At 51.5% G+C, this 27,007-nt stretch overlaps 1 protein-coding gene across 1 annotated transcript in view; it reads left to right on the top strand.

Annotated features, from left to right (window-relative positions):
- Positions 1 to 397: 397 nt before the first annotated feature.
- KIRREL3 (kirre like nephrin family adhesion molecule 3) overlaps positions 398 to 27,007 on the top strand; it is a gene marked incomplete at both ends in the record, with an annotated part of 334,100 nt that continues 307,490 nt past the window's right edge. The window contains one exon of the mRNA XM_082330666.1: positions 398 to 458. Within this exon, the coding sequence (XP_082186792.1) occupies positions 398 to 458 (61 nt within the window). The remainder of the gene's footprint in view (positions 459 to 27,007) is intronic.

The raw sequence follows: 27,007 nt of genomic DNA, 5'->3' as shown, positions 1-27,007 counted from the left end.
CAGGGAGCGGCATGGGGGGGTGGGCACCCCTCGGAGGGGGCACCCCGGCTTTACACCCCAGGCACAGCCTTTACTACAGCCCTCGCACCCCAAAGCGCTTGGGGGGTGCACGAATCCCCCCCCCTGGCTGCAACCAGAGGGCGGGGGGCTGCACCCCGGCCCGGGCTGAGCCATCCCCCGCCTCCGCGCAAGTTACTCCCCCTTTTAACCATCACTTTCCTCCCTCCCCTTCCTCCACCACCCAAAAGCCGGGCTCCGCCAGTCAGGGCAGCGCTGCCGGGGGAGGAGCCGGCGGCGGCGGCGATGGAGCCGGGCGAGCGGAGCCGGCGGGCGGCGGCGGCGGCCTGAAGCCCCCCGCCGGCAGCGGAGCCCCCCGGCGCCGGGCCCACCCTGAGGAATGAGCGCTTTCCAGGCAGACCTCCTCCTCCTCCTCCTCGGGTGCTTCTTGCTCAGCCACGGTAGGAGCCGGTGCCGCACTTAGTTTCCGAGCGGGGCGGCCGGGAGGAGTAAAGGGGGTGGGGGGTCCCCGTGTTGGGGGGGGGGGGGGCTCCCCGTGTTGTGGGTGGGGGGTCCCCGGGTCGGGGGAAGGGGGCGTGTGTGGGTTTTGCTCCTTGCAAAAGGTGAGGGGAAAAAGGTAGGGGGAAGAGAAGGAGGATTGCAGAGTTTTTGCATGCATGCCTGGCGAGGCGGCTTGCTAAAAAAGCAAGCTTTTTTTTTTTTAAAAAAGAAAAAAAAGGGGGAAAATCTTTCGCATGCAAACGAGTTCTTTCTGCTCCAGCTCCGTTAATTAGATCGTGGTTGTGTGTAAACACGGCTTTGCTCAGCAACACCCCCCTCCCCATCCCCTCCCCAGGAGCGGGGGGCGATGGATGCTCGGTTGTGCTGGGGAGGGGGGCAGCCTCCCGCTCCAGGCGGGGGGGCTGCGGGGCCGGGGTGGGGAGCGGGCTGCTCCTGGGCAGCTGGTGGTGGTTTGGGGGGGGGGGGAAGAGTTGCTTTGGATTTGGGGAGCCCTGCGGTGGGGTTGGGGGGGGGTCACAGGCGGATCCCACCTCCCTGCAGGCACAGGAGCCGGGGCAGGAGCGTGGGAATCCGGAGGAATTTGCCCTGCAACTTTGCTACCTGCCAATCTCCCCCTAAATAAAAAAATCCAGCAGGATTTGGGGAGCGGGGAGCGTTTTGTGTGTGCCGTGCTGCTGTGTGGCTGGTCCCTGGGCTCGCTGTCACCTGTGGAGGACGCTGAGCTGCAGCCAGACCTAAGCTTCGCCTCTCTGCTGCTCATCCCCTCGCAACGCCGGTGTCAAACACCATCTGCGTCGCGTCCCGAAGCCAGCTTTTGTCAGGGGAGGGCTTGGGGTTGCTTTAAAAAAAAAAAAAAGGTGGGAAAAAAACCCCAAACCCACGCAGCTAGTCCATCTGTTGATTAAATGAAGGATAAAACTTTTGGAGAGAGTAGTGCTTCGCAACGGGCAGCTGTTTTTTTGCTCAGCCAGACATTATTGCTGAGCATCCCCGCCATACGCTGCGTTTCCCCCTGTTCCCTGAGCAGGGATGCCTTGTTTCGAGGTGGCTGGGCTTCTGGTTGTCCTTACCTCTTCTTTTCCCGGGCTTGGATATGATGTCGGGCTCTGATGTGATGTCGGGCTCCCGTGCTGCCCTCCCTTCCCCTTTTCTTTCCCTCTCTCTGCTTGTACTAATATTCCTTCAGGGAGAAAGCTGTGTTTGCATTCGCCTTTGCTTCTGCATAAAAGAAACCCACTGCGTCTTCGGTGTAGGTTTCTGGCTGCACAAATGTGAACTCTCCCCGGTACGGTACGGCAGCGGCGGGGCCGGGATTGGGAAGCTGATCCTGGCCTCCTCGCATCTCTCCCCGCTCCCAGGAATCTCTCAACTCCCTGCAGGTCAAATGGCAGTTTGCTGACGGAGCTGGATAAGTTTGTGCCTGGGATCCAGCGGGGATTTCTTTCTTTTTTTTTTTCCCCCTCTTCCCTTTTGCAGCCGTTGTTTTGAAGAAGGGCTAATGCACTTTTTAATAGCGCTTGTGTTCGAAAGCTGCCGTGGCTCCTCGGCTCTGCTGCGCGTAGCCTGAGCTCGCTTGATTTGTCTCCCCGTCTGTACCGTCAGGAGCGTGCATCTGGCACCTTGCTTATTCATGCCGGCTTACGAGGCAGGGAGAGAGTGCCTTGCAGAGCCTTTTTCGGCTTTTTCCTTCCGTGAGATGAACCGAGTGCATTTCTATGGAGTTGCTGCTCGCAGTACATGAGAAAAGGGCTGTCGACAGCATTGTGGCTTTCCCCTTTGGGGTGAAACCGTGCAAAGCATCCCTAACGGGATTTCATGCAAAGGCTTCCTTATCCACGTAGTACTTTGGGGGGAGGAAAGGCCTGGATGTGGGAACTGAAGGTTATTTTCTCGCCTGTGTTGCATTTGCCTCCCTGCGAGCGGCCGCTGCGGTGGTTGGGGTGGGTTCAGATGCGGTGGCGTTTGCTTTCCGTGGGCAGAGGTGCTCCCACAGCCGGTGGGCCGTGGGGATGGGACGGCACGTGGGCACCCAGGGAGCAGCCGTGCCTGGCTCTGGAGGGAGCTGCTGGGCCAAAACTCACTTGGAGGAGCAATTAAAATCACTTGACCCTGTCCATCAGGAGTTTCAGTGGCTCCTTTTTGTGGGCAAGGAGCAGGCAGGGCTGCCTTTCCTTGCCTGCGGCACCGAAGTGGCTTGGGGGGATTTGCCGTAATAAGGCAGGCAGGACTTAAATTCCCCCGAGCCAAGGGCAGCAGGGATGGGAGTTTCACCTCTGCTGAAAACCTCGCTTGGGATCTGTGGTCTCTGGACGCTAGTTTAAAAGCTCCCTTACGCAAAGCCTCGCCAAAAAGGTATTTTCCATCGCCGGATCTGCATGCTTATGCCCTTGGGTTTGTACTTCACGGGCCCCGTGCCTCCGTGTGGCGTTCCGGCATCCTGCTGTTCCTTGCAAACCGTGCAGGCTGGAAGTTGGGCTCCCGGCTGAGCTTGCAGGAGGAAGGTGCCTGCTGCTCCCCGGCTGGGGCCCCGCTGCACCTGGGTGCACGCAGGCATGGCTCAGCCTAGCAGGAGCATCCCTTTCGCGGCCGACTTGTGTGCCTCTCTTGAGGCGATCTAGGAGGAACAAATTGCCTTCCCTTGAGCATCCTCTGTCTTTCACCCTTGCAAATGGTCTGAAACAGCCTGCATTTTCCCTTTCTGGAAGTCGATAGGTCAGTGTTGCCTATACAGGGCTGTTTTTCCCCTGGCGTTACTCACTTTTCCACGGCTCCCCCCCCAAGAGCTGTCAGGACCACAGCTTTGGCGGAAGGCGAGGTGAAGTCGCAGCAGGATTTGCCTCCCGCGGAGACTTAGATGTGTGGTGCCCCTCGGTGGGGAAAAAGTTGGTGCTGCCATGAAAACTAGCTGCCTTTGCTTCTTCCCCGGGAAATAGCTTACCCCTCCCGCCTCCGCTCCAGTGGTGTCCAGACTGGGCGAGGGTGGAAGGAACTGGGGAAGGTGCCTCAGCTGTGGGAAGGAGCACCGCTGAAGATGTACCTACAGCCTCTTAACTGGCCTGTAACAGCCTAGATGGATTTGGCAGGATCCAAAATTTACCTTGGATGGGAAGATTTCTGCCTGTCTGGGGCTCTCTTTCCAGAGGCATGTTTGCTTTCCCTCAGGGTGATGAATACCAAGTTCTCCGGGTGTTGCAGGGTATGTTTTTCTCCTTCACAGTTCACTTGGTTCCTCCCTGGAAGCAAATGCTTTGCAATCTTCTGTCAGAGGGGCCTGTTATTAGCAGCAGTGGCTCAACTTCCCAGTGGCTTGTCATCAGCCCCCGGGTGGAAAAGGGTGAAATGATGCTGATGAGAGAAACCAGGCCAATTCCAGCCCCCCCCCCCACTGGTTAGGACCAGGAGATGAGGGTTTTCAGCATCTCAGAGGAGGTTAATGGGTGACAGGGAGCAAAAACGCAAGCTTACGGGGTGCTGGGAGGTGGGTGTACAAGGGCTGCTGGCTTTGCTCCCTGGTGCAAGAGGGGGTTGCTGCGTCTGGCAACCATGAGCCTGCTAATGAGAAGCCTGGAAATCTGTGCTTGTGATCCCTCTTTAAAGTTAATTCCTCCTGCCATGTAGAGAGCAGGGTAGCTTTGCGAGAGAAATGTGTTGGGCTGTTTTCCTAAACCCAGCAGGTGAATCTCAGCGCTGGGGAGCTGTTTGGGAAGTACAGGGAGTGCATATGGTGTGCTGCAAAACGAGCAAGTGCTAATGGGCTTTAAAAATTAAGCCAAGGAAGAGTGCTAGCAGCACAAGAAGTTGCAACTGGAAATGGTTGAGTAGAAGAGAGCAACGGTTTGGAAAGGTGCTTTGTGAAGGTGGGAGGTGCTGCTGGTGGGAAGGTGTGGGTTTGGTGAGGCTGCAGGAGCTCACAACTGGGCTGCGTGGGAGGGAAACCCGAGCAAGCCTCAGGTTGGAGCTGGTGTCGTCCAGCCTGTGCTGTCCTGGGGGAAAAGTGCGGCATCGCCTCTTCTGATGTCTGTTTTAACACAACGTAAGCGTTCTGCATGCTTCCCCATCTTCAGTCTGTGCCTCCTGCAGCGAGGTGCAGGTGAGGACCAGGGCTGACTCTGCTCAAAGTGGCTTTCTTGCGAGGTTTCGGTGAGTGTCAAAGAAGGAGAGGGAGGAGCTGCGGTTTTGTTCGGGTGCCCTTTGCCAGAGGGAGGAAAGCGAGGAGAAGCGCCTGCCCTGGTGCCACCGCCGCATCCCTCCTGGCCTCCTCCTTTCCCAAGGTTGGACGGAGGGCCCCGGGCAGTTTATGCACGGCACATCTCGGGCAGATGTCGATTACTTCGGTGCTTTTTAGGTGACACCGACTGGAGTAGAGACGTGCACAGAAATCCCCGACAGGTTACCGGCACTGCGTGCTACCAGCTCCCAGGCTCTCTGTAGTTGGGCTGCATAAAATAGGCTCAATGCTCTTCTTTCTTTTGTAGCCGTAAATAAAGGGGAGAGGCCGATGAGCCCCTCAGGTTGTGAACTGGCTGAGGACCAAGGGTTTTGAATAAACTGTTTTCCTGCAAGCAGTCTGTGATGGAGAGCGTGGCTGGCTTCAAACCTCCGGTTTAACGATCGGGTTTGCGAGTCGGTGCCGTGCTCGGAGCCGTCGGCTCCTCGGCGCGCGGGGTGGCGGGGACTTCACGAAAGGTGCTGCTGGAGCATTGGCTTCGTCGCTTCCAGGATCCTTGCAGTAGGATTTAACAGCGTTTATTTTTCTTTTATTTATTTTAAAGACCAGCAAATTTATAACGACGATTGATGAAGGCCCTAATTTAGCTTCTGTTGAGGAACAATGCGAGTCTTGTCTTTGCCTTCCTTGGGAGCTACCTCTGGCCAAAGAGAGAGACAGAGCAGTAGTGACCGGGTGCAAGCTTATTTTATAAATCAATAGGTAGTGAAACAAATTGGTTGTAAATCAGCCCCGTACTTATTTGCTGAGATTTAAGGCGGTTGGCGGAGCTGTGGGTTTTTAAGGCGGCCTGCCCTGCCTTCGGGGCTGGCACTGGTCCCAGCTCTTGCAGGGGGGTGTGTGAATCCATCGCCTGCAGTATTAATTTCAAACGTGCCAGGAAACGTGCGGGATTTCTTTTCTCTTGGCTGGGAAGAAATGAAGTTTAAAGCCCGTGCTACTCTTTCCAGGCATGGGTTGAATAGCAGGATCCTGATGCTGCTCAAAACTCTGTTTTCTATGGTTTCTGATCTGTGGGTTTCTGTTCCTTTACTTCACTGCCCCTCGGGGAACGTCTGTACTCCAAACTGCTCGAGGGGGGGGAAAGAGGAAAATATCCATTTCTGAATTGTGCATTGTGGTAGGACAGAGCAAACGCTGGGTTCTGGTCTTGGAAACTGTGGCCTAACAGATGTCCGGGTTCAATATGCCTTTTGAGCGGAGTCGAGCCTGTTTATTCATTGCCTGGCTGGCAAGACCCGTGCTCAAGTGTTTGCCTTTCCCTGGTGGCAGCAGCAGCCTCCGAAGTGGAGCAGAAGGAGCCGTAGGTCGCTTGGCTGCTGCATGGCTCCTCCTTTTACTCAGTTGCATTAAAGAGCTTAAAATCTAAACGTGCTTTGAGCGTACCTCTTGGCGGTGGGCTCCGTCCTGCCTCTTTTGATGTCGCGTGCTATCGAAGTGGGAGGTGGAAGGCTCGCGTTGTTAAATTCGGATGCAAACTTCAGGATAAGATCTTGTCTTAACGCGCTCGTTCAACGCCCCCGCTTGCAACGCAAGCTACAGCAAGCTTTTGGTCTTGCATTTTGGGCTCTCGGGGTGGAGCAGGATGGAATTGGGTTTTGAGGGCTTTGCCCATGAACCATTGATGCAAGCACCATCAGACTTTCAACTGGGATAATTGATGCTTGCTTTTCTTTCCAATTACTTTGTGTTTGGTGGAATTGCTGCGCTGGTTTGATGTGTACGTCGTCAGGTGGTGGCTAATTCACCTCGTAAGTGCTAGTGAATTTATGTTCTTGGGTCCCTTGCTGTCATTTTTCAGTATGGCACGTGGCAAAGCCGCGGTGTGTGCACCCTGCCTGGGTGTGCCAGGCTCTGGTCGGATGCTGCAGCACCCGAAGGCTGAACGTTTCGGGAGGCTTTTGGGTGAGCAGCCCTGTCTCTGTGGGAGGGGAAATACAGATACTATACTATTCAAGATAGATAGATAGATACGATACTATTCGATAATGGTTTTTAAGCAGCTCGCTGCCCGGCAGGACGCACGCCGCGGGCTGGGGGAGCCTTGCTAATCACAGATGAAGTAGGTGCTGATAGTGGAAGGGCTGAACTTTCTCCAGCTGCCTCTCGGATGAAGGATCAAAGCTTTGTGCTCTGGGTCCAATATTACTTTATTTTCCCCCAAGCAGGGAGGGAGTGGGAGAAGCCATCGGGTTTGGAGTCCCACCTTGCATTTTGGGCAGGTATTCACTCATTAACTCCATATTGCCCAACTCATTACAAGATCAGAAATGAAGGGCCTGAATCCTTCTCGGGCTTCCCCCCCTCCACTAGCATAAATGAGTATTCAAGCTGTATGCTGCCAGTCAGTAAATGTCAATAATTGGATAAGTGTTTCCTTTATATCACTGTAATTTAGCATAAGCTGCTTGGAAACAAATGTCTTCCATAAGCATGAGGTGTTTCAGTAAGTACACAGTCAACATTACTATGAGGATTAAATAAATGTCAGCCCCACTTGTATGCTCAGCGTCAAGTCAAGGCAGCCGCGCTTGCCCAACGGCCAGCGTGGCAGCGACAACAGGAGGGATTTGGGGAGTCTCTGTGGAGAGCATGGGATGGAAGGAGCCGCTTTGGATGGAGGTGCCTGGATCCTAAGGGCAGGGGGTAGCTGATGGGATGGGGTGCGAAGGGATGCGCGGGCCTTCCCTCCACACTAACAGGTCTGCTCCGGAGAGAGCCTTTCTCTGGCACTGGCTGGCAACCCAAAGCCGAAAACTTGGTGTAACCAGTGTTGGCTTGAGTAGGTGGAGTTGGCTCAGGATGTCTCCTTCCGCAGATCTGCCCAGGCCACCGGTGCTCAGGTGGGTCTACCTCTGCCTTTTCCAGTGCAAACTGGGAGTTGCTGGGCTGCAGTTGGCAGTCACGGGGAAGCAAGGCCAAGGGGTGAAGCTTGGCCGTCGCCTGCTTTGGAGTGAGGAATGTTTTGTGCTTTCAGAGCTGTCTGTAAGCCCTGAGCTTGCTTACAGCTCAAGGCTTCCCAAAGCCATGGAGATGCCGGCTATAGGAGTGGTGTTGGTCCATGCTGGCAAGGCCCATGAAGGTGGATGGAGGGAGATGGTCACCTTTGGCTGCTCTGCCTTCAGCTGTGTGAATGAGAGTTTCTCTCTGCCAAACAGGCAAGGGCATCTGGCTTCTGTAAAGGGATCTAAATCCAGCCAGCACGTCAAGGTGCTGCTCAATTGTCAGCAGAGGCTCGAATCAAGCGGCGTGTGCAGGAAAACCCTGCTCTTTGCCACCCCGCCCTTTGCATCTTCACCGGTCACCCTGAGATGTCGCTGAATGCGGTCTTGGTCGGTCCGTGGCAACCTCTGCCAGCAAGGAGAGAAAATCTGGGAGCACGGTGCGGGGCCGAGCTGGATCTGTTCCCATTCCCAATGATGCAAAACTGCTGCTTTCTCCCCAGCTGGCAAGTAGCTGACTGTAGCCACTTGTTCCCAGCTGCACAAAAATAACTGTAGACAAAATCGTTAGCAGTCAGATGAGCCTTATCAGCTCCTCTAATGCCTGTCTCTGCCTCTGGTCTGCGTGGACTTGTTACCCTGCAGAGTGTGTATTTTAATGACCGGCTATTGCTGTTCCAGCTGACTTGAGCAGAGCATCCCAGTCGTGTCCTAGCAGCCCTGGCGAGCGGTCGGAGCTTTTTGCAGCTCGCTCGTAGAGCGGAGTCTAACTGCGGCTCTCGCCTCGGTAGGCTGCGTATTTACGGCGCTGAAGAAACAGCTTGCGGGCATGTGGGGTGTCTTAATTCAGAGTAAAGGAAGGGAGTGCAGGGGGAAAGGAATACCTCAGTATTTTGAATCTCAAACCAGGTCACCTGGCAGAGCTAATGCAGTTTTTATCCTCGCTTTTTCGGTTCAGCCTGGCGGTGGCAGCAGCAGCGCTTGCATGGAGCAGAGCGGTCTGCTGCGCCCTGCCAGCGCCGGGCTCCTTTGGGGAGACGCAAGGCGACCCCCAGCTCTTTGGGGAGGCTGAGAGCCCCGAGCCTGAGGTTTGGGGTTCAGCAACCAGGGCCGTTCCCCCTCCTGTGCTGCAGAGAGGTTGCTTGAGGGGTGGGGAGGAGAGTTGGGGGCCCTCTGAAGTTCTGGCCCCTCTCCTGCGGAGCAGTGGTCGCCCCGTTGCGTGGTTGGACGCATCTCTGGACAACAGGGCGGATCTGGAGGTGACCCTGCCAGGGAGCACATAGCAGTGATACAGATGCCCTCAGCTTGCTCAAAAAGCAGAAAGGACCAAGGTGTAGGAGGGGAACGTGGGGCTGTGCCTGACCCGCTGCTTGCCCTCCGTGCACGCGTGTGCCGGCGCGATGCACGGAGGTGATGAACCCCCCGTGCGTCCTTGGGGGACGCGGGGTATCCCGCAGCAGCGGCAGGGAATGGATGCCATCGCTGGTCAGCGGTGCCTTGCTGGGTTGTTTTTTCCTCTCTGCCACGAGCTAATCCCCGGAGTGTGATTTAACACTCCTCTTTTCTCCTTCTGGCTGTGTCTTTAATAAACTGGGAGTGACGGGGCCACCCCCCCCCCCACCACCCGCAAGTGCCGAAGAAACAGAACCAACAGATGCTAAAATTAGGCACAGCTGTTTGCAGCGTTTTGTCCTCCCGATCACAGAGTCTGACACTGTCTATGCTTATTCCTCATCTTGTCCAGAGACTGAAAAGGTTTAAGATATCAAAGCTCTGAGTGGCTGGAAATTAACTCCTTCTGTCTAAGCTGAAGCCTGACTTACTGGTAGATGGTTACACTTCTTGTGATTTCCTTTATTTGTACTTAAAATAATGGAAATTGCCAGGTAACCTCGAGATGGGCATATTCTTTCTGTACTTGGGAGACAATACTGCTGGTTTTCCCTTGCTCATAAGCTTTCCCACCAGAGACCAAGAGAAACATCTTCATCTCTGCTGCCCCTCACCCTCTACATGCCTAAACCCAGTTCTAAAGCGCAGCTTAAATAACCGCTGCAGTCCAGCTCAGTCTGTGCACGCCTCAAGTTGCCCCGATCCAGCACCGCATACTGAATATTGTGATCTGCTCTCGCTTTGGCGAGGTGGAAGATGTGCTGAGCGCTTTTCCTTGGTTCGGATGCAGGCTTTGCGTCCGTGGCTCGGTCACCAGGACGGGCATCGTCCCGTGTGCCTGCTCTTCCACCACCCTCTGGGGTGCGTTTGCTCCTGACGGTGAAGGCGGGAGGCTTTTTAAGAGATGATGGCTGTCTCTGGTGCCTGCCACCCCTCGGAAGACGTTTATTCCCCTTCACTTGGGTTGCGCCGTAGGGGCTCGGTGTCAACGATATGGAGATGTACGCTTCAGAAAGGGCAGAGGGGAAAACTTCATGGGAGAGCAGAAGCTCCTTTCGTTGTCAAGACCAGAACAGTGTAGATGTCGCCTCTTGACAGATCTGCGCTGATAGCAGCCGCAGTGCTGTTGGGCTGGATGGGCGTCGGGGTCTTGCATGATGTTTTAAGTCTGAGGGATTTTTTTTTTCTTTGCCTGTTGTGTCTATCTCCTGCGGCAGGAACGGTTTCTGAAGATTCCTCTTGCTCCGGTCATGCTTAAAATGATAATATTGGTTTAAGATAGACACTTGCGATAAACTAGGAAACACGGCGCCCTTTGAAATCTTCAAAGCTCTCTTCCATCAAATGGGCTGGCTGGAAAGGCGGCTGCCAGGGCATTTGGATCGCCTGGCTTTGGATGCTAACCTCCTCCTAAGGCTGTGCTTTTCGTCTAAAGAGCTGACACCTCTCACCTTCCTCTCCTTCGCTGGGAGGTGTCGATGGCATCGGGGTGGTATCCACTGCACTTGCTCAGCATCTCTGTGCAGCTGCTTGTGTGCTGCCCGTGATCTCCCAAATTTGCCTTTTGTTTAACCTCTCTGCAATGGAAGCAAACCAGAAGGGGGAAGTGCTAACCAGGCAAAGCAGTTTGTTCCTGGGAGTGGGTCGGGATGGGGGGAAGAGAGAGGGGAAGAGTGGAACCTTTCAAGAACGAAAAGGACCACGTACAGTTGCCAAATGGCTCATGTCCCTCGATGATGTCTTTACAGTGGTGGTTGTAGCAAAATTTTCATCCAGCATACTGATGATTTTTCCGCAGCAGGTCGGTTGCTCTCTGTGGTTTGGCTTTCTCCCAAGCATACACAGAAATCTGTGTAGTGCTCTTAACCTCTGCGAGTTTTTGCTGACTTGAGCAGATCAGAGTTGCTGTCCCAGTGGAAGCATTTTCTTCAAAATCAGGAAGAAAAGTTGAAGTTTTGAAACTTGTTGTGGAGCAGGAAACATGTGAGAATTATGGATTGGAAGCTTTGAAGTGGACTTGCCAAAATTCTGCATTTTGATATTTGCAATTTTAACATGAAGTTCAGGAAGGGTGTTTTTGTGTGTGTGCAAAGGATGGCGAGTACCGCTGTCCTCTGGTGGATGAAGGGATGCTGGGAAGCTGTTGTAGAAACTGTTTGCCTATCGATTGCTGGTCATCCTTCTCTGGGGTTTGGAAATGGGATGAAGGTATCTTCTTGACTTTGGCCTGGCCAATGAACCCACCATGATGGCTCTCGCAGCGTGCCACTTTGTCACAATATGCTTAGTTCTAGGACAAGGTTAACCTGCTCTGTGTGCCCATAAAGCATCTTGTGGTAGGTTCCATACAATTGCATTATTATTGTCTAACCCAGTTTTTTCTCTTGCTCTGGTTGCCTGCTTCTCCTACCCGTTCTCCTGCACGCCACGAGGGCATCACGTGCCAGCATGTGCATTACTTGCTCTTCTCTGATAGCACCCTTAAAATCGGCTCATAATTATTGGAAAATATGGAAAGATTATAAAGGTGCCAACGATATTCATCTGGCCCTGGTGCATTGAGCAGGTAAAGAAAGGACCTAAGAGGCAGTTGAAGAGATTGATGGGCGGTAATGGGTATAATAGTAATTTTTGTCCTGTGTTTTTAATAAAGTGATTGACGACAAACGCAGCTGGAGCCCCCGTGCGGAGACCAAGAGATGCCGTTAAATTACAGAGGCTTCTTAACTTAATGAGGCCGTGTAATAAAAATGAGGCATAATGAGCAAAGCATAATAGTACTGTTATGCTTACGAGTGCTCTAGCAGAGGGCTGAGCAGGCAGCGCCTGGATGTGCCGGGGGGTGATCGTGTGATCTCTCTGGGAGGAAGGGCTTTCCTGGTTGGGATGAAGATGAGGAGGCTGGGGTACATTTGGGAGACTTGGAAAAACATAGGCTAGCCAAGTAACATGCTTGCTTGTCATCTGATGGGAATGAACGAGTAGGTGGGGTGCCAGACGTGGTTGGTCCCCCCCATGCTTTTGGGTTTGTTTGTGAGGTTTTGGGCAAGTCTCTGCTCCAGGTTTTATTCACTTTGTGTCACCTTGGGGAAGTCCATGCCAGCCTCCTTGCTGTGTAGATGAAATTGCGAGGGGGTCAGGTTTTGTGACACGAAGGTAAAGCAATGGGATTTTTTTTGAACAGCCTGGAGGCAGGAGGTGCAGGGAATCGATGGGCAGGCTCCGAGAGGCTGGCCAGGGCTGCGGCAGGTTTGCGTGCCAGCGCCTTGATTTGGAGACTCAGTTGAGGCTTTGCAAGACTCCAGCTGAGGCTTGCATTAGCTGGATTGAGGCCTTTTTTGGGCGTGGAGGTGGGAAGTGGATTAGCATCTGCAGAATGGTTACATCTCTGCTGCTGTTAAATGTAGTTAAACTTGAGCGACTTCCTTTCATTATTAGATTAGAAGAGAAATAAGTGTTCTCAGTGATGCATGCCCCTCATCGTAAGTACTAATTGAAAACAGGTATTTACTTTAAAATGAAAATGTAATACGATGAATGGTGGGCTGAGAGTTTTGCACCCGTAGGAGGGAGAAGCGAACGCACGCAGCCTCCCATCTGCTCTGCCCAAGCTCCGTGTCCGACGCGCGGCAGGATCTCCCACGCCGTGGGGCTGGTGGGCCGGGAAGCCTAGAGAAAGGGCTGGAGGCTCGCGTTGGAGCAGAGCTCAGAGCCTTCCTTTGGTGAAATCGGGTGCGTCGGGGTTTTCTTCATCTGACCTTGGTCTGCAGAGGACCTTCCAAGCTGGGCTTCTGTTTCTTCTCCTTGCAAACCCTTCCCAGCCAAAGCTCTAAGGGAAGGAGAGGTTAAGCCTTTTAAGACTGGGGAAGCATCATCTCCCTTGTCACTAGGGTGGTGGGGCTGGACAGCAGTGGTGACCCTCTTCCTGATGGTCTCTGCTACTTGAGACCCACCTTGCTGCCCTGAGCTTGCTGTCCTGGCCCGTAGCCCTGGCTTGGTGGGCGAAGTGGCCAGTGCTGGAGAGATGCTGGCCAATGCTCTACCTTTGGGGGCTGCTGGAGGAGCGTCAGGGACATCTCTGGTCCCCTCAGGCCAATCTGAACGGGTGCTGATCCCTCGAGGAGACCCTTGGCTGTGAGTGCTTGGGCTGTAGCACCCCTTGCCTCTTGTCCTCGCTTTGTCCACCCTCCTCCTGTCCCCTGCAACCTGTCTCAAGCAAGGCATCGCTCCAGCAGCTGAAGCCAGAGTCGCAGTGCTTTTCAAAGTGGTTTGTAGGCAAGGCTCAGTGTTGCATGACTGGTGACCATTAAAGGATGCTCCCTGACAAAGCCCCCCCCAGCACGGTAATCTTCGGAGGGAAGCAGCCTGGCCCTAATCCCTTTGTGCAGAGTTCCCGCTTGTTTCTTCATATGGGTGCATTTGTATAATTTGCATTTTGCACTCTGATCGTATGCATAGAATTCAAAATGAAATGGGGGCTTGAATAGATTTGCATGCTAATGAGGCACTGGCTTTATTTATTTATTTGGAGCCCTCTCAAGCAGGCAGCAGTCTGCTGGAAAGCAACTTGTGCGGCTCTGTTGGTGACAGAGGACCCTTGCTTTTTCCCAAGACCCACTTGCCCCCTGTGCGTAAGTGGTTGAAGTTGGTGGTCTCTGCTCCAGCAGCTCCTGGCTCAGTCCTGAACCCTTGTGGGGTTCAGCTGACCATCCAAGGACACTTTCAGCCCACCTTAACTAACCAGAGATGCCTTTTTAACGTTATACTGGTGCTAACTGGGTCTGGGTATGGACTTGGCACACGGTGCAGTGGAAATGCTACTGTGTTAGAGTTGGTTATAGCCAGCACGAGCCACTTGATGATGAATGCAGTGGTCCGTGGGCAAAATAATCAGAGCGTGCCCCCGTTCTCTCCTTGACTTTGCAGTAGGTGAGCGTGGGTACCTGCTGGCCTCACCGCCTGTGTTCCTCATCGCACCGTGACCCTTCCCTTCATCGCCGGGCTGTTACTTCTGGTGTCTTTCAGCAGCTGACCTTGGGATGTTGCATATGGGCTCTGGCTGCGATGCCCATCAATCCCGCTCTGCCGCGGCGTGCGGTGCTGCTGTGGTCCACCCACGCTGTTTTCCCTTGGCGGGAGCCTTTCAGCCTCTCAAAGTCAGCAATAGAGAAGAAAGTTTGGAAATGTTGAGAAACTGTCAGCTAGAGAAGGGAAAGCCAAGGGCTAGGAGAAAACCAGTTCCCAAAAGTCCACGCCATTACTGGAGAGGAGAAAAAGACACCAAAGCCCAGGTGCTTCATTGAATTGCAGCACCGTGTCCCTTTGCCTTCTCATCCCTGCCCTGTATCTACAGCAGATACGCCCGGCGTATAGCTTAATGCTCAGCCTTTCCATGCCAGCTCTCCCTCCCCAGGTGACTTCTGCTGCCGCCGAGTTTGTTGCCGGCGTGCTGAAAAACGGCCAAGCGAGGGCTTCTGAAATGGCAGCAGGAATTGGGTCACATCGCGCTGCCCCGGGAGAGCGAGTTTCTCTCGGAGCAGTCTGCCTTCCAGTTATTATTTTACAGGGGATGTTAGAGGTTGATAAGGGAGCTGTTCTGACTGCCAGTGGGGCTTATTTGGGGCTTATTGTATGCTCCAGTTTATATTTTAATATAGTCAAAGGTGACTTACAACTTTAATATTAATTTTAAAACAGATTGCTCAAGGTTTTTTTTTATCTACATGAAACCAGATTAATCTCAGCCTTCCTTGATCCTGCTGGTAGCTTTTCTTTCCCTGGCTGGAGACACATGTGGTCTGTGTTGCACCAACAAAAGACGAGAAGGAAGATGTTTGCGTGGCGATAAATAATTGTCATGGGGTCTGCTTTTCTTCCAGAGAAATCTCTGCTCTACGAGCTCGACAATGGCCTCAGTGGGAGCTCTTGCTTTTGTACAAGGTTCTCTGCCTCGGCTTGCGGAGCAGGGCTTTGCTGAACAATGTCCAGCTTTGTCCTTCCCATAGAAACCTCATTTTTTGTCGTTGTGTTTCTCCCCGGTTTTGCAGGCTCTCCGTAATACATGTCCTTCCGTGCCGCTTTGTGCCACCAGCATTACAATTTCTCACACGCTTGCTTTGCTGCTTGTAAGGTGTTTTGTGCCCGAGACGACGATATTTTGTGGGGTGAGAAGGTGGCCTTGTGGCAGGGCAGTGGGGTGGGCCATGGGGAGCTGGAGTTGAATCGTGGTCCTGCTCCTGGCTCCTTGAGCATCCTTGGGTGGTTGTGCTAGGCTGGGGGATCCAACAAGGTCTTGGAGATGCTTCTCCCTTCTGGCGCCTAACTTGGGGTGTTTCAGGCTGCCTTTACTGCCAGGTTTTTGCCTGATACTTTGGTCATGTTCAAAAGCATCACATTTACTCAAAGTTGGGCACCCAAAACTGAGTTGGCAAAACTCAGCATTAATGCTAGGCCGCTGGCTTGCCTTTGGAAGCGGAGGCTGGTGCCCTCTGACCCTTTCGTAGGTAATAAACCCAAATCTCGTGGTGTAAATGAATCCCCTTGATTTCGCTCCAACTCGGCTGGTTGTGTTGCTGGAGATGCTCTGAGCAGCCTTGCTGGTGCTGCCAGTCTGTGGAGCACCAGTGGGTGGTTGGTCTTTGTAACTGGAAGAAAAGGGTAAGAGTTGTGACTCTGAAGACCTGTGTAGCAGTGACAGTTGTTAAATTTACCCCAAATAATGAGTTTACAACGCGCTGTACTGGCAGTATTCTCTGTACCTCAGTGAATGATTGCTAGAATCAAATGTGCTGTAACCACCCTTTAGCTTTTTTCTGTTTTCTGTGTGGGATAGCATTTCACTGACGGTCCACGTTCTCCAGAATACTTCCCAAATGCTGCCTGTAGCTTTTCTCATCCCAACCTTACAAATAAGTGCTTTTCAGAGCCTGTTGTTCCATGTACGATGCAACTTGCTGTATATAAATGTGCTGGATTGATGGGCTGGGGGCTGGGAATTGAATAAGCTGTATGAATCTGATAGCCGTAGGCGAGGGGAACTGAGGCACAGAAGTCTGCAACAGAGATCCATGCTTGTAGGTATTGCAACCTGGGGGCGGGGGGGAAACAGGAGGGTTTGCTTGCTAGAGCTACCCCGTGTCTGTCTGTCTGTCCCACATGTTGTCTTTCAGCCTGGGGTGGGAAGCCATCAGGTATTGCGTTGGCTCGGAAGCCAAAGAGGAACGATCTTAAGACGGTGACGAGACTGAAGAGCCGTTAAAGGCAAGACTTGACACTGTGCAAGCGAACGCCAAACAGCAGCCACATAAATCCCATTTGTTTTACATTTCAGAGCTTAATGAGACAGAAATCGCATGGCAATTGTCATACGTGAAGGCAGAGATTGCTAGTTTGCATTTAACTAAAGCAACCGCCGTATGCGGCACCAGTGCCTGAAACTGAGCCGCGATACCCACTCGCTGCATTGCTGCGGTGACGGGGGATGGATGTCGCGTAGCTGCAAACTGCTGGTTGCCCTGAAACTTGGCACGTATAAAACCCCCAGCAGCACCAGCAGGCTGGCTTGCAGTCTTGGAGGTCACCAGCCTTACACCCCCTCTTCTCCAAAGTACTCGAGGATCACATTCTTCATGCAAAGAATTGAGGCATGCAGTAATCAAGTCCGGGAACCCAATTTTTGCATAATTTCGCTAGGATACGGGTATTAAAAACCATGTCCTTTGGAGCAGGAAACGTGAGAATTATGGATTGGAAGCTTTGAAGTGGACTTGCCAAAATTCTGCATTTTGATATTTGCAATTTTAACATGAAGTTCAGGAAGGGTGTATTTGTGTGTGTGCAAAGGATGGCGAGTACCGCTGTCCTCTGGTGGATGAAGGGATGCTGGGAAGCTGTTGTAGAAACTGTTTGCCTATCGATTGCTGGTCATCCTTCTCTGGGGTTTGGAAATAGGATGAAGGTATCTTCTTGACTTTGGCCTGGCCAATGAACCCACCATGATGGCTCTTGCAGCGTGCCACTTTGTCACAATACGCTTAGTTCTAGGACAAGGTTAACCTGCTCTGTGTGCCCATAAAGCATCTTGTGGTAGGTTCCATACAATTGCATTATTATTGTTGTGTAACCCACAGTTTTTTCTCTTGCTCTGGTTGCCTGCTTCTCCTACCCGTTCTTCTGCTCGCCACGAGGGCATCACGTGCCAGCATGTGCGTTACTTGCTCTCCTCTGATAGCACCCTTAAAATCGGCTCATATTATTGGAAAATATGGAAAGATTATAAAGGTGCCAACGATATTCATCTGGCCCTGGTGCATTGAGCAGGTAAAGAAGGACCTAAGAGGGAGTTGAAGAGAAGGTAGGAAGCTGTACAGAGCATCACTCTGGGCCAGCGGAATACCGTGGGTCCAAAAGTAGGCTGAAGCCCTGATGTCGGAGCCGTCCTGCACCAGTGCACATTTCAAACGATTTCCAAAGCTCTGCATGGCATCGACGTCTCTGAAGATTGCTCGCGGTGGTTTGCATGCTGGGCGGAGAAAGATTGCGACGGTACTTTATGAGGCTGTGGCAATACTTAATCGGCCACAGCTTCGCACCCTGGTCAGGAGGTAATATCATGGCTGCTTTTCCTAAAGCAGTTATTTTTAGGAGTGGTGGTGTTTCTGCCGTAGACACCTAGTCGCGGGAGCCCTGGCTTGAAAAACACCGTGTTGAAATTACCTAGGCAGCACCTTTAGCAAAGGCGTGCGCCTTGCCCACCGAGGGGTGGAAACGCTTCTGGGAATCATCTCAAATCTGTGTACCCATCAAGCTTTCCTCCATTTTTTTTTTTCAGTGTAAACCTATATCTGCTTAAAATTAGTTGAACAATAGAAAGGTATTCATGTCAAAATGCATTAGCTTGGGTAACTTGCTCCATCTCTGCTAATTTGTGCCTTAGCTTTCCAGATAATGTTCACAAATTGCTAAAGCAGTATTTTAATATGAACAGAAGCTACAGTCTTTTTGACAACTGTTACAGAATGGGCTGTGTAGGGAGCTCTGAAATGGATTTTTTTTTTTTCCCCCCCTTGTCTGTCTGAACTGAAAAACTGAAGAAATGCTATATTGGGTTAACTGAAAACAAGACTGAAAATATTTGTTTCAGGTCAAATAAAACATTTCATCTGATATGGTATGTTCTTTGTTCAGACTCAAAAAACCTTTTTTTAAAGTAAATTAACTTCAGAGATGTCTTGAGGGGGAAAAAAAAGTCTAAATGTTTCATGTAGAGGGGAAAATGGCTAAATAAAACACTTTTTTTTTTTTTTTACCCACTCCCCCACTTTAGCCTGAAGAATTGAATGGGTTTGATGGGAGTTCATGCATAGCACCAGTTGACCCACATCTTCATGTTGGAAGTATTATGCTGAAGATGCAGGGGGAAGAGCTAATGAGTCATTTTTCTAATGGGTATCTTGGTAGGTGAGAGAAGTACTGAAATTATGTATTTGAAGGAATAATGGGACCCTAGTTAGATGACTAAATCTTAATCATCCTGGGGGCGATGAAGAGGGGAAACTGTGAGCTGGATCATCCTGATTAGATAAGTTGTGGGTGAGGAGTGTTTTGCAGCTAGCCTAGAGCTTTGGGGGGGAAGAGGGGGAACCAAAACCAAGCTGACAGTCCCTGCTGCATGCCTTGCAACAAATCGAGCTGGGTCATCCCCGGTGTTGAACCGGAGACTTGTGTGGTCTTTTCTCATCAAGAGAGGTCTCCGTGACGGTGCGATTCAGTGACATGCTGGGTCACCGAATCTGCTCCCTGCTGCTGCTGCTGCTTCATCATCAGTTCTATCAAAATGTTATTAAATTCCTCCTAGTCCTGGAGGCACTCTGGTGTTCGGCGTTGCGTTTGGCTTCCTGATGACTCCTTACTAGGATATCTGAGACCTTCTCAATGGGATGAGAAACTCCTCAGGCCCGTTGTTGCTACTGTAAAGCACTTGAGAAAACCCTCCTGAGACCTACTGCCTGTTGCTGGGGTGTCTTAAAGGTGAAGCGAGCAAAGGCTTGCTTGGAAAATAATTCAGGTAGGACCTGTGGACTGGTCCAGGTCTTCTCCTGCACAAGCGATGTTGCTCTGGGCACGTGCATTTGGATGCATCTCTTCCAAGTTTGCACCTGGGGTGCTGGGAAGGGTGCTATCTGTTTTAGTGGAGTAATTGAGCAATCGCATTGTCCTGGACATAGCAACTAATGATTTTTTTCTGTATGATAATGTGTCTTCATTACTCTAGGGAAATCATTTGCTCCTGTGAAGACAGGCCTCTCATTCCTTTCATTGTGTGGGTTAAGGGGGAAGAGACTAATGGCTTAATTAAAAGGTTGGAGAGAAAAATCTGTCTTAACCTTTTTTTTTTTATTTAAAGACTACTGCGGGTAGGAAGATTGCACATGAAGGCATGCTACAGCCCAGCCTCGTCTAGTGGAGCTATTTGGTACCATTGCTTCAAATGAGGGACACAAATGTCGGGTCTTCACCCCGTCACCCATGTCTCCTGTAAGCCATCTGCCCGCTGGAGTCGGCTGGCGTAGGCATGCGCTGCCTTTCTTTGTGGAAAACGCTGAGATTTATTCTGTGTGAAAGGGGAACGTTATTTAAATCTGCACATTTTGCAGGATGTGAAAGCAGCTCCACGTAATATACAGCCTTCCTCTCCGCTGGGACTGCTCTATTAACATCTTTCATTTGTGTAGTTGGATGCTTTGCCGTTCCTTTTAGTGGTGATAATCCAGCAAAGACCTCTGTGTTGTTCACACTGCAATATTTATGGAGCCAGCCTTCCTTTTAATTTCCTCGCCGAGTTTGGCCATATGTAGAGATATAATACAAACGGTGGCTTAGTCGCACAATAGTTCAGGCTTTTCCCTTGGTGGGATGTAGGGCTTTTCAGCGACTGATTTGGAGCTGATTGGGTATCCTTTTGGAAAAGGAAGAGAAAGGTTTGAGTGTGTCTGTTGACAGCGATTGTGCTCTCCCCGGCTGCCTCCAAAGACAAATAGTGGTGGAAAGCCCTTTATTGGGACCAGGTGAATGACTTTAAGCAGAGTCAAGAGGACCGATGGGTCAAGTGCTGGGATTTTTAGGGCGGAGGGGACCCGCTTGTATGTATCCTTCCATCCAGCCCTTTCAACAACGGAGTGTTAGCGCAAGGCATGTCTTTGTGAATGAGAAGAGCCGTCCTGCAAATGCGCAGTGCCTCCAAGGCAGATTTTTTGGGGTGATGCAGAGGGGAAGGGAGCCCTTCTCAGGTGGCTCGTGCTTATGAGTGTTCCTATGCAGGGCCATGGGTGCCAATAGTTTTCTTATACGTGAGGGTGGATGGAGCCTGTGGCTTGGTTGAGGCAGCTCGGGTCCCACGGAGCTGACCATCTACCTGCTGGGTTTCACGTACGTGCCTTCAGGACTGCTGCGCGTGGTGCCTCTCCAAGCTCTGCCTGCCCTGCCTCCCTCCACGCTGCGTGCTCCCAAACCAGGCTGCTTTTTCCCCTGCCAGGGAGGGGAGCAGAAGGCAGCCTGGCAGCAGTGATGGGCACGTCCAAGCGGGTGCTCTTGAGGTTGGTACTTTGGCTCGTCTGGGTGCTCGGCTTGGCAGGGAGGCATCGGAGCACCCGACACGCACGTGCATCTCTCTGCAGCTCTGATTCCCCAGCTTCTTTCTCTTCATTTTGTGCGATTAAATATTAAAGCCAGTAAACACTTTAGTTCGTCTGCACAACTCTGGCTGCCCAATTATCCTCCTGCAGGGCTGTCATATTGTGCCAGTTGCTTCCCTGGGTGCTGGCAGCCTTTAGCCTGTACGCCAGTCATCGCTGCGAGGAAAACCCCAGCTCTCCAAACCTCTCTTCCCACCCCTGTCTGCAGCTCTTCAGTGCCCTGGGGTTACCTCGGTGCGAGATATCCCAAGGCAGTATTGGACTGCCTGCGTCTTTTCCGAGCGCCAGAAAGAGCTGTTTGTTCTTCTAAAGCTGTTTTGCAGGTATTGACAAGGGAATAAAGGGAGAGGTTTGGTGGTGGCTTCCTAGAAGCCTGTAACCACGGGTCAGACCTGTTGTACTGCGAAGCGCAGGAGCTGTTCTTCGCTCCCCGGAGCTCCGGGATGGCAATTCCACAGTGTGGTCCCAGCACCTTAGAAATCCTCGCTGCTTCCCTGAAGCAGCGACTGTGGTGGTTGGAGGTGGGATTTTGCTGTTTCCAAAATATTGGAGTTAAGGCATTGGCTTCTCAGCTTTAGAAATGCGGTGTTGAGTCTCTCCTCAGCCCCTATCCCAATGCTGAGGATGCCCTCCTGGTAACTTAAAGCCCTTTTTGTATTTTTATACAGCCGATGAGATTTTGCTGACAAACGAAGGGGAATTGCTGCAGCCATCTCTCCCAGCCTCAGCCCAGCAAAGCTGGTTTGTTGTGGATTTTTTTTTGGTCTTGCCTTTCAGGGCCTTGCTGTTCAGTGGAGTCCATTTCCAAGAGGGATGGGACGGCACGATTTTACTGTGGTTTCAAAAGACATTTTAAGTGCTTGAACTCCTGCCATCACTGAATTACACGCCTGAATCTGGCCTTGACTGTGCAGGCTGAATTTCTTGCTATGATTTTCAAGGTAGCCTGTATGAGCAGCTTGTCCTCTGCCAGACAGATCAGTGTTAACAGCTAATAGGGTTTCTCTTTTCATTCACTCAGTGGTGATGTGCTGTCCCGGACCTTGGCATTTGATGTGGTCAGGGTAAATATCAGCATACCCGCGAGGCGTCCCTGGCTTGTGATAATCAGCATATGCAGAGTTTTGCCCCAGAACAAAATTCAGATCAGAATTTTTTCTGGTCTCCATTAAAACTTATTACCTATTGGGATTGCTATCGACTAGGCGCTCTCGTCAGTCAGTATTTCCTTCCTGGATCAATAAATCTTGGTATTGATTTCAAAATAAGTCGGTATCTTAGAAGGACAGCGGTGCTGGCTCCAGCAGGCAGCTCAGGGCTCCGCTGCTGTTCGAGATGCCGATCTCGGCTCCCCGCAGGTTATCATCTGCAGGTTGCCACTTCCATAGTCAGCTGTAGGATTTTTGTCTCCGTATCTCAAAGCCAACCTCTCCCTCCGGAGATGAGACTTGGAAATACTTCAGCTGAAGGGAACAGTCCTTTTGCATGGCTGCATTTTGTCATCTCGCAGGTCAAGGGCTCCCGTTTACCTACAGTGCCTGTCCCCTATGGTGCGATCCCATCTCTGCACGGCACCAGCTTGCAGCGGAGGTGACCCCAGCGGCACGGCGCTGCGGATCTCCCCTGCGTTCGTTGGGATGGGTCCCAACTCTCCGGGCTGTCGGAGGACAATCCCTGCCAGGGTGTGGGCTTTTTGGGACAGGGAAGGAAAACTGCTCCTTCAGTCTTCTGTAAATTTTGCATGGCTCGTTACAGCGGTACGAACAGCTTGAATTGACCAGCAGCTCCAGCCATCCTCCTCCCCTTTGCATGCTTTGCTCCCAAGCACCTTGCTTTCCAGCCCAGGAAAACCTCCTGGAAAGCCAGTTAATAATGCATGAATCTCTCTAGGCTTGATGAACTTGTCCCTGTGGTGGCTTTTGTCCTGTATGATGTTTCATAAGGAGCTTTACTATTTTATACCAGCACCAGATCTTCCAGGCTTAGCTGGCTCAGGAGCAGCTGAGGTATCAGGCAGGATCCCTTATGAAATCTGTTGGGAGTAATGAACCGCAGATGACTCTGTTTTCTGAATCGATATCGAGCTGCTGTTGCTAGAAAGCTGCCAGCCACACAAATGTGAGGTTAGCGATGGAGGAGCGCTTTTACGGGGGAGTCGGGAAAGCTGTTGGTACTATCAAATGTCTGTGCTTTCCACCCAAGAGGCTTCTGTATTTCTGTCTTGGGCAAAGTGTCTGTTCCTGTTTTCTCCCTTGTTCCTTCCAGGTACCATGAGGCTTAGTGCAGCTCATGCTTGCAGAGCGCTTCTTGGGTAAAGCATGCTTGAAAAGTGCAAAGTATTTATTATTATTTGCATAGCAGCCCCTGACCTGCTGTGAAGAAGCAGCCCTTCAGCTCTGCTGAGTAAATATACCTTCATTAAAAAAACCTCTGCCTGTACTGCGCTGAACCACTCTGTCTCACGTTCGTCTGCTTTTTCATGTGTAAAAGTCTTGGGAGTATTTGACTTTAATGAATTTGGAGCATGCAAAAGTGCCTGCTTGGACCAACGCAGTGCAGCATCTTGACCCTGACGGCGCCGGTGACGGATAGGAATGCTATCCAGGTGGACTGCTGGGAAAGGATTTGCTTAAGGAGTACCTCTGTGCCCGGTTTAGAAGTTGCCTCATGGCTGGAAACCTGCAGGCTTCTGTGGAAGCCCAAGGACCAGTTTAGGGTGGTGTGGGGGTGATTTCCAGCTTGGTTTGCTGGAAGGGTGCATGGGCTGGGGCAGTTGCAGAGCTCCTTATTGAAAATGCTGCCAGCTCCAGCCCTGCTTCTGGGGCATCACACCCACGCTGAAAAGCCACCTTAGTCCTGCTAGTGCAAAGCTGTGTGGATTGCAAATGGGATGCCAAGGTTTTAGATGCTCTCAGTGGCCCGTAAAATCTTCTTGAGCTTTACATGACGTTAAAGCTTGAAGAGTCACTATTTAAAGCAGAGTGTTTTCACAAGTGCTTGAGGTTGGCTTAGCGCTGCTCATGTTGTTGTTGATTTAAGTCTAGTTCAAACAAACTTTTTTAGAGGCTGAGCAATCTGAAAATATTCCTCCCTCCCCCCCAGAGGAAGGCGGGCAGATAGCTGTGTTGGAAGAGCAGCTGGAAAGCTCTGGGTCTTGCTTTATCACACAGCAGGTTAGAGCCGTTTTCAGTCTGACTGCTGGAGAAGTGGAGGACGGAAAGCGTTGGCCATGATCCTTCAGCTCCCTGGCCTTGGCGGCTACAGTAAATCAGACGCTAGGCAATACTGGGTGCTAAAGGGAGGGGTTATTTCTGCTTTACGTCTCATTGATCAGCGTACAGGTTCAAGTGGGAAGTTGCTTTATCTTCAGCGTCTTGCTGAAAAAAAGTTGCACAGCTCAACAGATTTCCCTGATAAATTCCTGGGGCATGCTCTCCTCCTTCCCTCTTGTCGTCTGACAAATGAGGCTTTTGTCTGGCATTCCTTATTGACTTATTTGCTTTTAATGCAACTGCGTCGCAGAGAACGAGGAACCCAGGCAGCAGGAGCGTCTTGCTTGTAACTTTGGGGTCTTGTTTTTGATTTAGGAACTGGAGTGCTTTCTTGTGGTTCTCGATAGCGCTGGTTTCATTTGAGGGTTTGTTGCAAATTAAAAGCTCAATTTGCGAAAGATTCCCATTTGTTTTCCTTGCCGGTCAACTCTTGGTGCCTACTGTAGCACTTTTGGGCCCTGACCGGTACCCCTGCACCTGTTTACCTTTGCTTCCCTCTATTCAAGTGTTTTAGAAATGGGAAAGCCAGATGGGGACCATGTGGACCGTGTTCATGGCTGTTGTAGATGAAGAGTCTCGTGAAGCTTCCCAAAACCCCAAGAATGTGCCAGGGATAGAGAATAAACAACAGACGCCGCGGCGTCACTGAATAAAGCTGAAAAAGCACCATCCACCCATAGATGCAAGGTGCGTCCCACCTGCATTTTGCTTCCCGGGCAGCCTGTTGGTCAGCAGTGGCGATGAGGGCTCTGCAGTTTGCAAGTTCTTGGTGCTTCTACCCAAAATGGGATGCCATGAAGGATTTGTGCTTCTGCTGGCTTGCCCGTTAATCTGCCAAAGATGGGATTTGCCGAAACGCTTAAGAGCTGAAGTTCAGCTGGCTCGCAATAGGATTAGAGCTCCTAAAGAGGCGAGGATTTTAAAAAGCTGGTGTTGCAATCACCTCTGTCTTGGAGCCGGCAGTCTGGGTGTCTGTTGGAGTAATTTGGATGTAGGTCTGTTTTGTTTTTAGTTTCCCTTTTGGTGTCCTACTGTCTTTCATGCTGAACCACCTCTAAGGCAAGATCCCTTCGTTTGCTCGTAGGGAGCGCGGCAGTTGTCATCCTAGCATCCCACCACATCTCTCACCAGTTTAGGACAGGTGGAGAAGAATTAAAACCCAGGAGGATTACAAGCAGGCAAAGTGCAATTACTTAAGAAGAAATCCACTAGGATTCTGCTGAATACCATGTCTTAAAGGGACTTTTGGGGCTTCTTAGCTGTCTGGAAGCTTTGAGATCCGGTAAGACTGTGCTTTGAGAAAAGTAGTCTGAAGTCTGCAGCACCAGGGAGAAGCTTGCTGGGCTGGAGGTGATGCCGGCAGCGTTCTTCATTTGGGTGTGAAGTTCAGGCCCTGAAATTTGGGGCAACGCGTATTGCTGCGATGCAGCCCTTGGTGGCTTTGTACACCAGGGGAATGCTGTCGAGCGAACACGTTGAGTGTGTAGCCTGCCTGGCTCGCACCTCTGCCTGTGGGTTTGACCCGCTGGAGAATCGCATGCCGATTTGTAACTTCCAGAGGAAGGAAAAGACGGGCTGTGCCTCTTCCTTCCAACGCAGGATCAGCCTTTCCTATTAGAGACACCCTCAAAAGGTGCAGTTTCCTCTGGGCAAACAACTCGCTGCTGTGGGAGAGGTGAAAGAAGAACTGAATGGTGTGGTGGACCAACTTTCTCCAAGAGCATCCCTTTCAGATGCCTCCTTCACCATCTGGTCTTCTTCCAGGACCTTCCCTAGCATGTTGTCCGGTTGCTAACCGTATTGCTTTTCCATCTTCCTCCCGTTTTGAGCGATGCTCCCTCCCCCAAGTCCCAACACCATATGTCATTAAAATGCTTAGACATGTGGAAAAGGCCTTGACAGAGATTGAAGGAGACAAGGGAGACGCGGACAAGCGGAGACTTTGTCAGATGGAATGATTCTGACATTAGCGACGCTAACCCGAAGAGAAAGATATAGCTATAGGAGGGGGATGAACGGGTCGGGGGACGTGAATTGACAGAGGCACGGAGATGGGCATCGTGAGGCAGACAGAGGCGGAGGGAAAAGCGGAGCAATTTCCAGCAGCAAACGAAGGGAAAAGCAGCGGTGGGGATGGAGGACCCAAGCGTTGTCTCAGTTTCACGGTGCAGGGCAGTCTGTGACCCTGCCTTGCCTTAAGTTGGGGAATGTTTTTAGGTCTGAGACCAGCAAAGCAGGATTTTTTTTCCTCCTCCTCCCTTTGGTGTGCCAGGAGGTTGTTTGGGAGACTTTCCTCCCTGAAATCTCCTCCCACAACCCTGTGAATAAAGATGTTAGCTAGCTCCTGCCTCCAACCGTACCAGGTGAAGGTAGGAAAATAACCCTGAGAGCATCTCAGGGATGGAGGAAGCTTTTTGCCTTCATTCTCCCTTGTGTGAGTCCGTCACCTACTGCGGTTTGCCCACTGCAGTGGCAGGGTGCAGGATTCCCTCTGCTATCTGCTCCTTGCATAGACCTTCCTTAAAAAGACAAGACAGCACTGTTTGGCTGGTTGTTTTCATGCTTTGAAGGTATTTTTTTGCTTGCAGAGAACACCTCTGAATTGCTTTGCGATCCCATAAAGAAAACAAACGAAAGCAAGCCCACCCTGCTCCCATCGGTGGGGGGAATTCAAGCATCCACGTAGGCGGCAAGCGTAGATGTACGGCCCCGCGCGTTTGGTGTTCGGGGTAGGACGCTGGTGGGGAAAACCCAGCGAAGAATTCCTTGTGTCGTTAATGCAAATATGCCTACGGTTCAGAAAAACGAAACACTTGGACCCGGGAGGGGAGAAAAAAAGCAATTCCCAAACTACGTGCAACCTGCAACAAAAACACAGCTTCTGTTGTTTAAACAGACTTGGCTAGAAAGCGCCGGGAGGAATACCATCTGCGGCGTGGAGGGGAGCAAAGGATCTGACTC

This window comes from Platalea leucorodia (assembly GCF_965183815.1).
Source record: "Platalea leucorodia genome assembly, chromosome: 20".
Taxonomy (NCBI): Eukaryota; Metazoa; Chordata; class Aves; order Pelecaniformes; family Threskiornithidae; genus Platalea; species Platalea leucorodia.
Note: the sequence above shows the minus strand (reverse complement) of the source record. Positions and strands in the feature narration are given on the sequence as shown.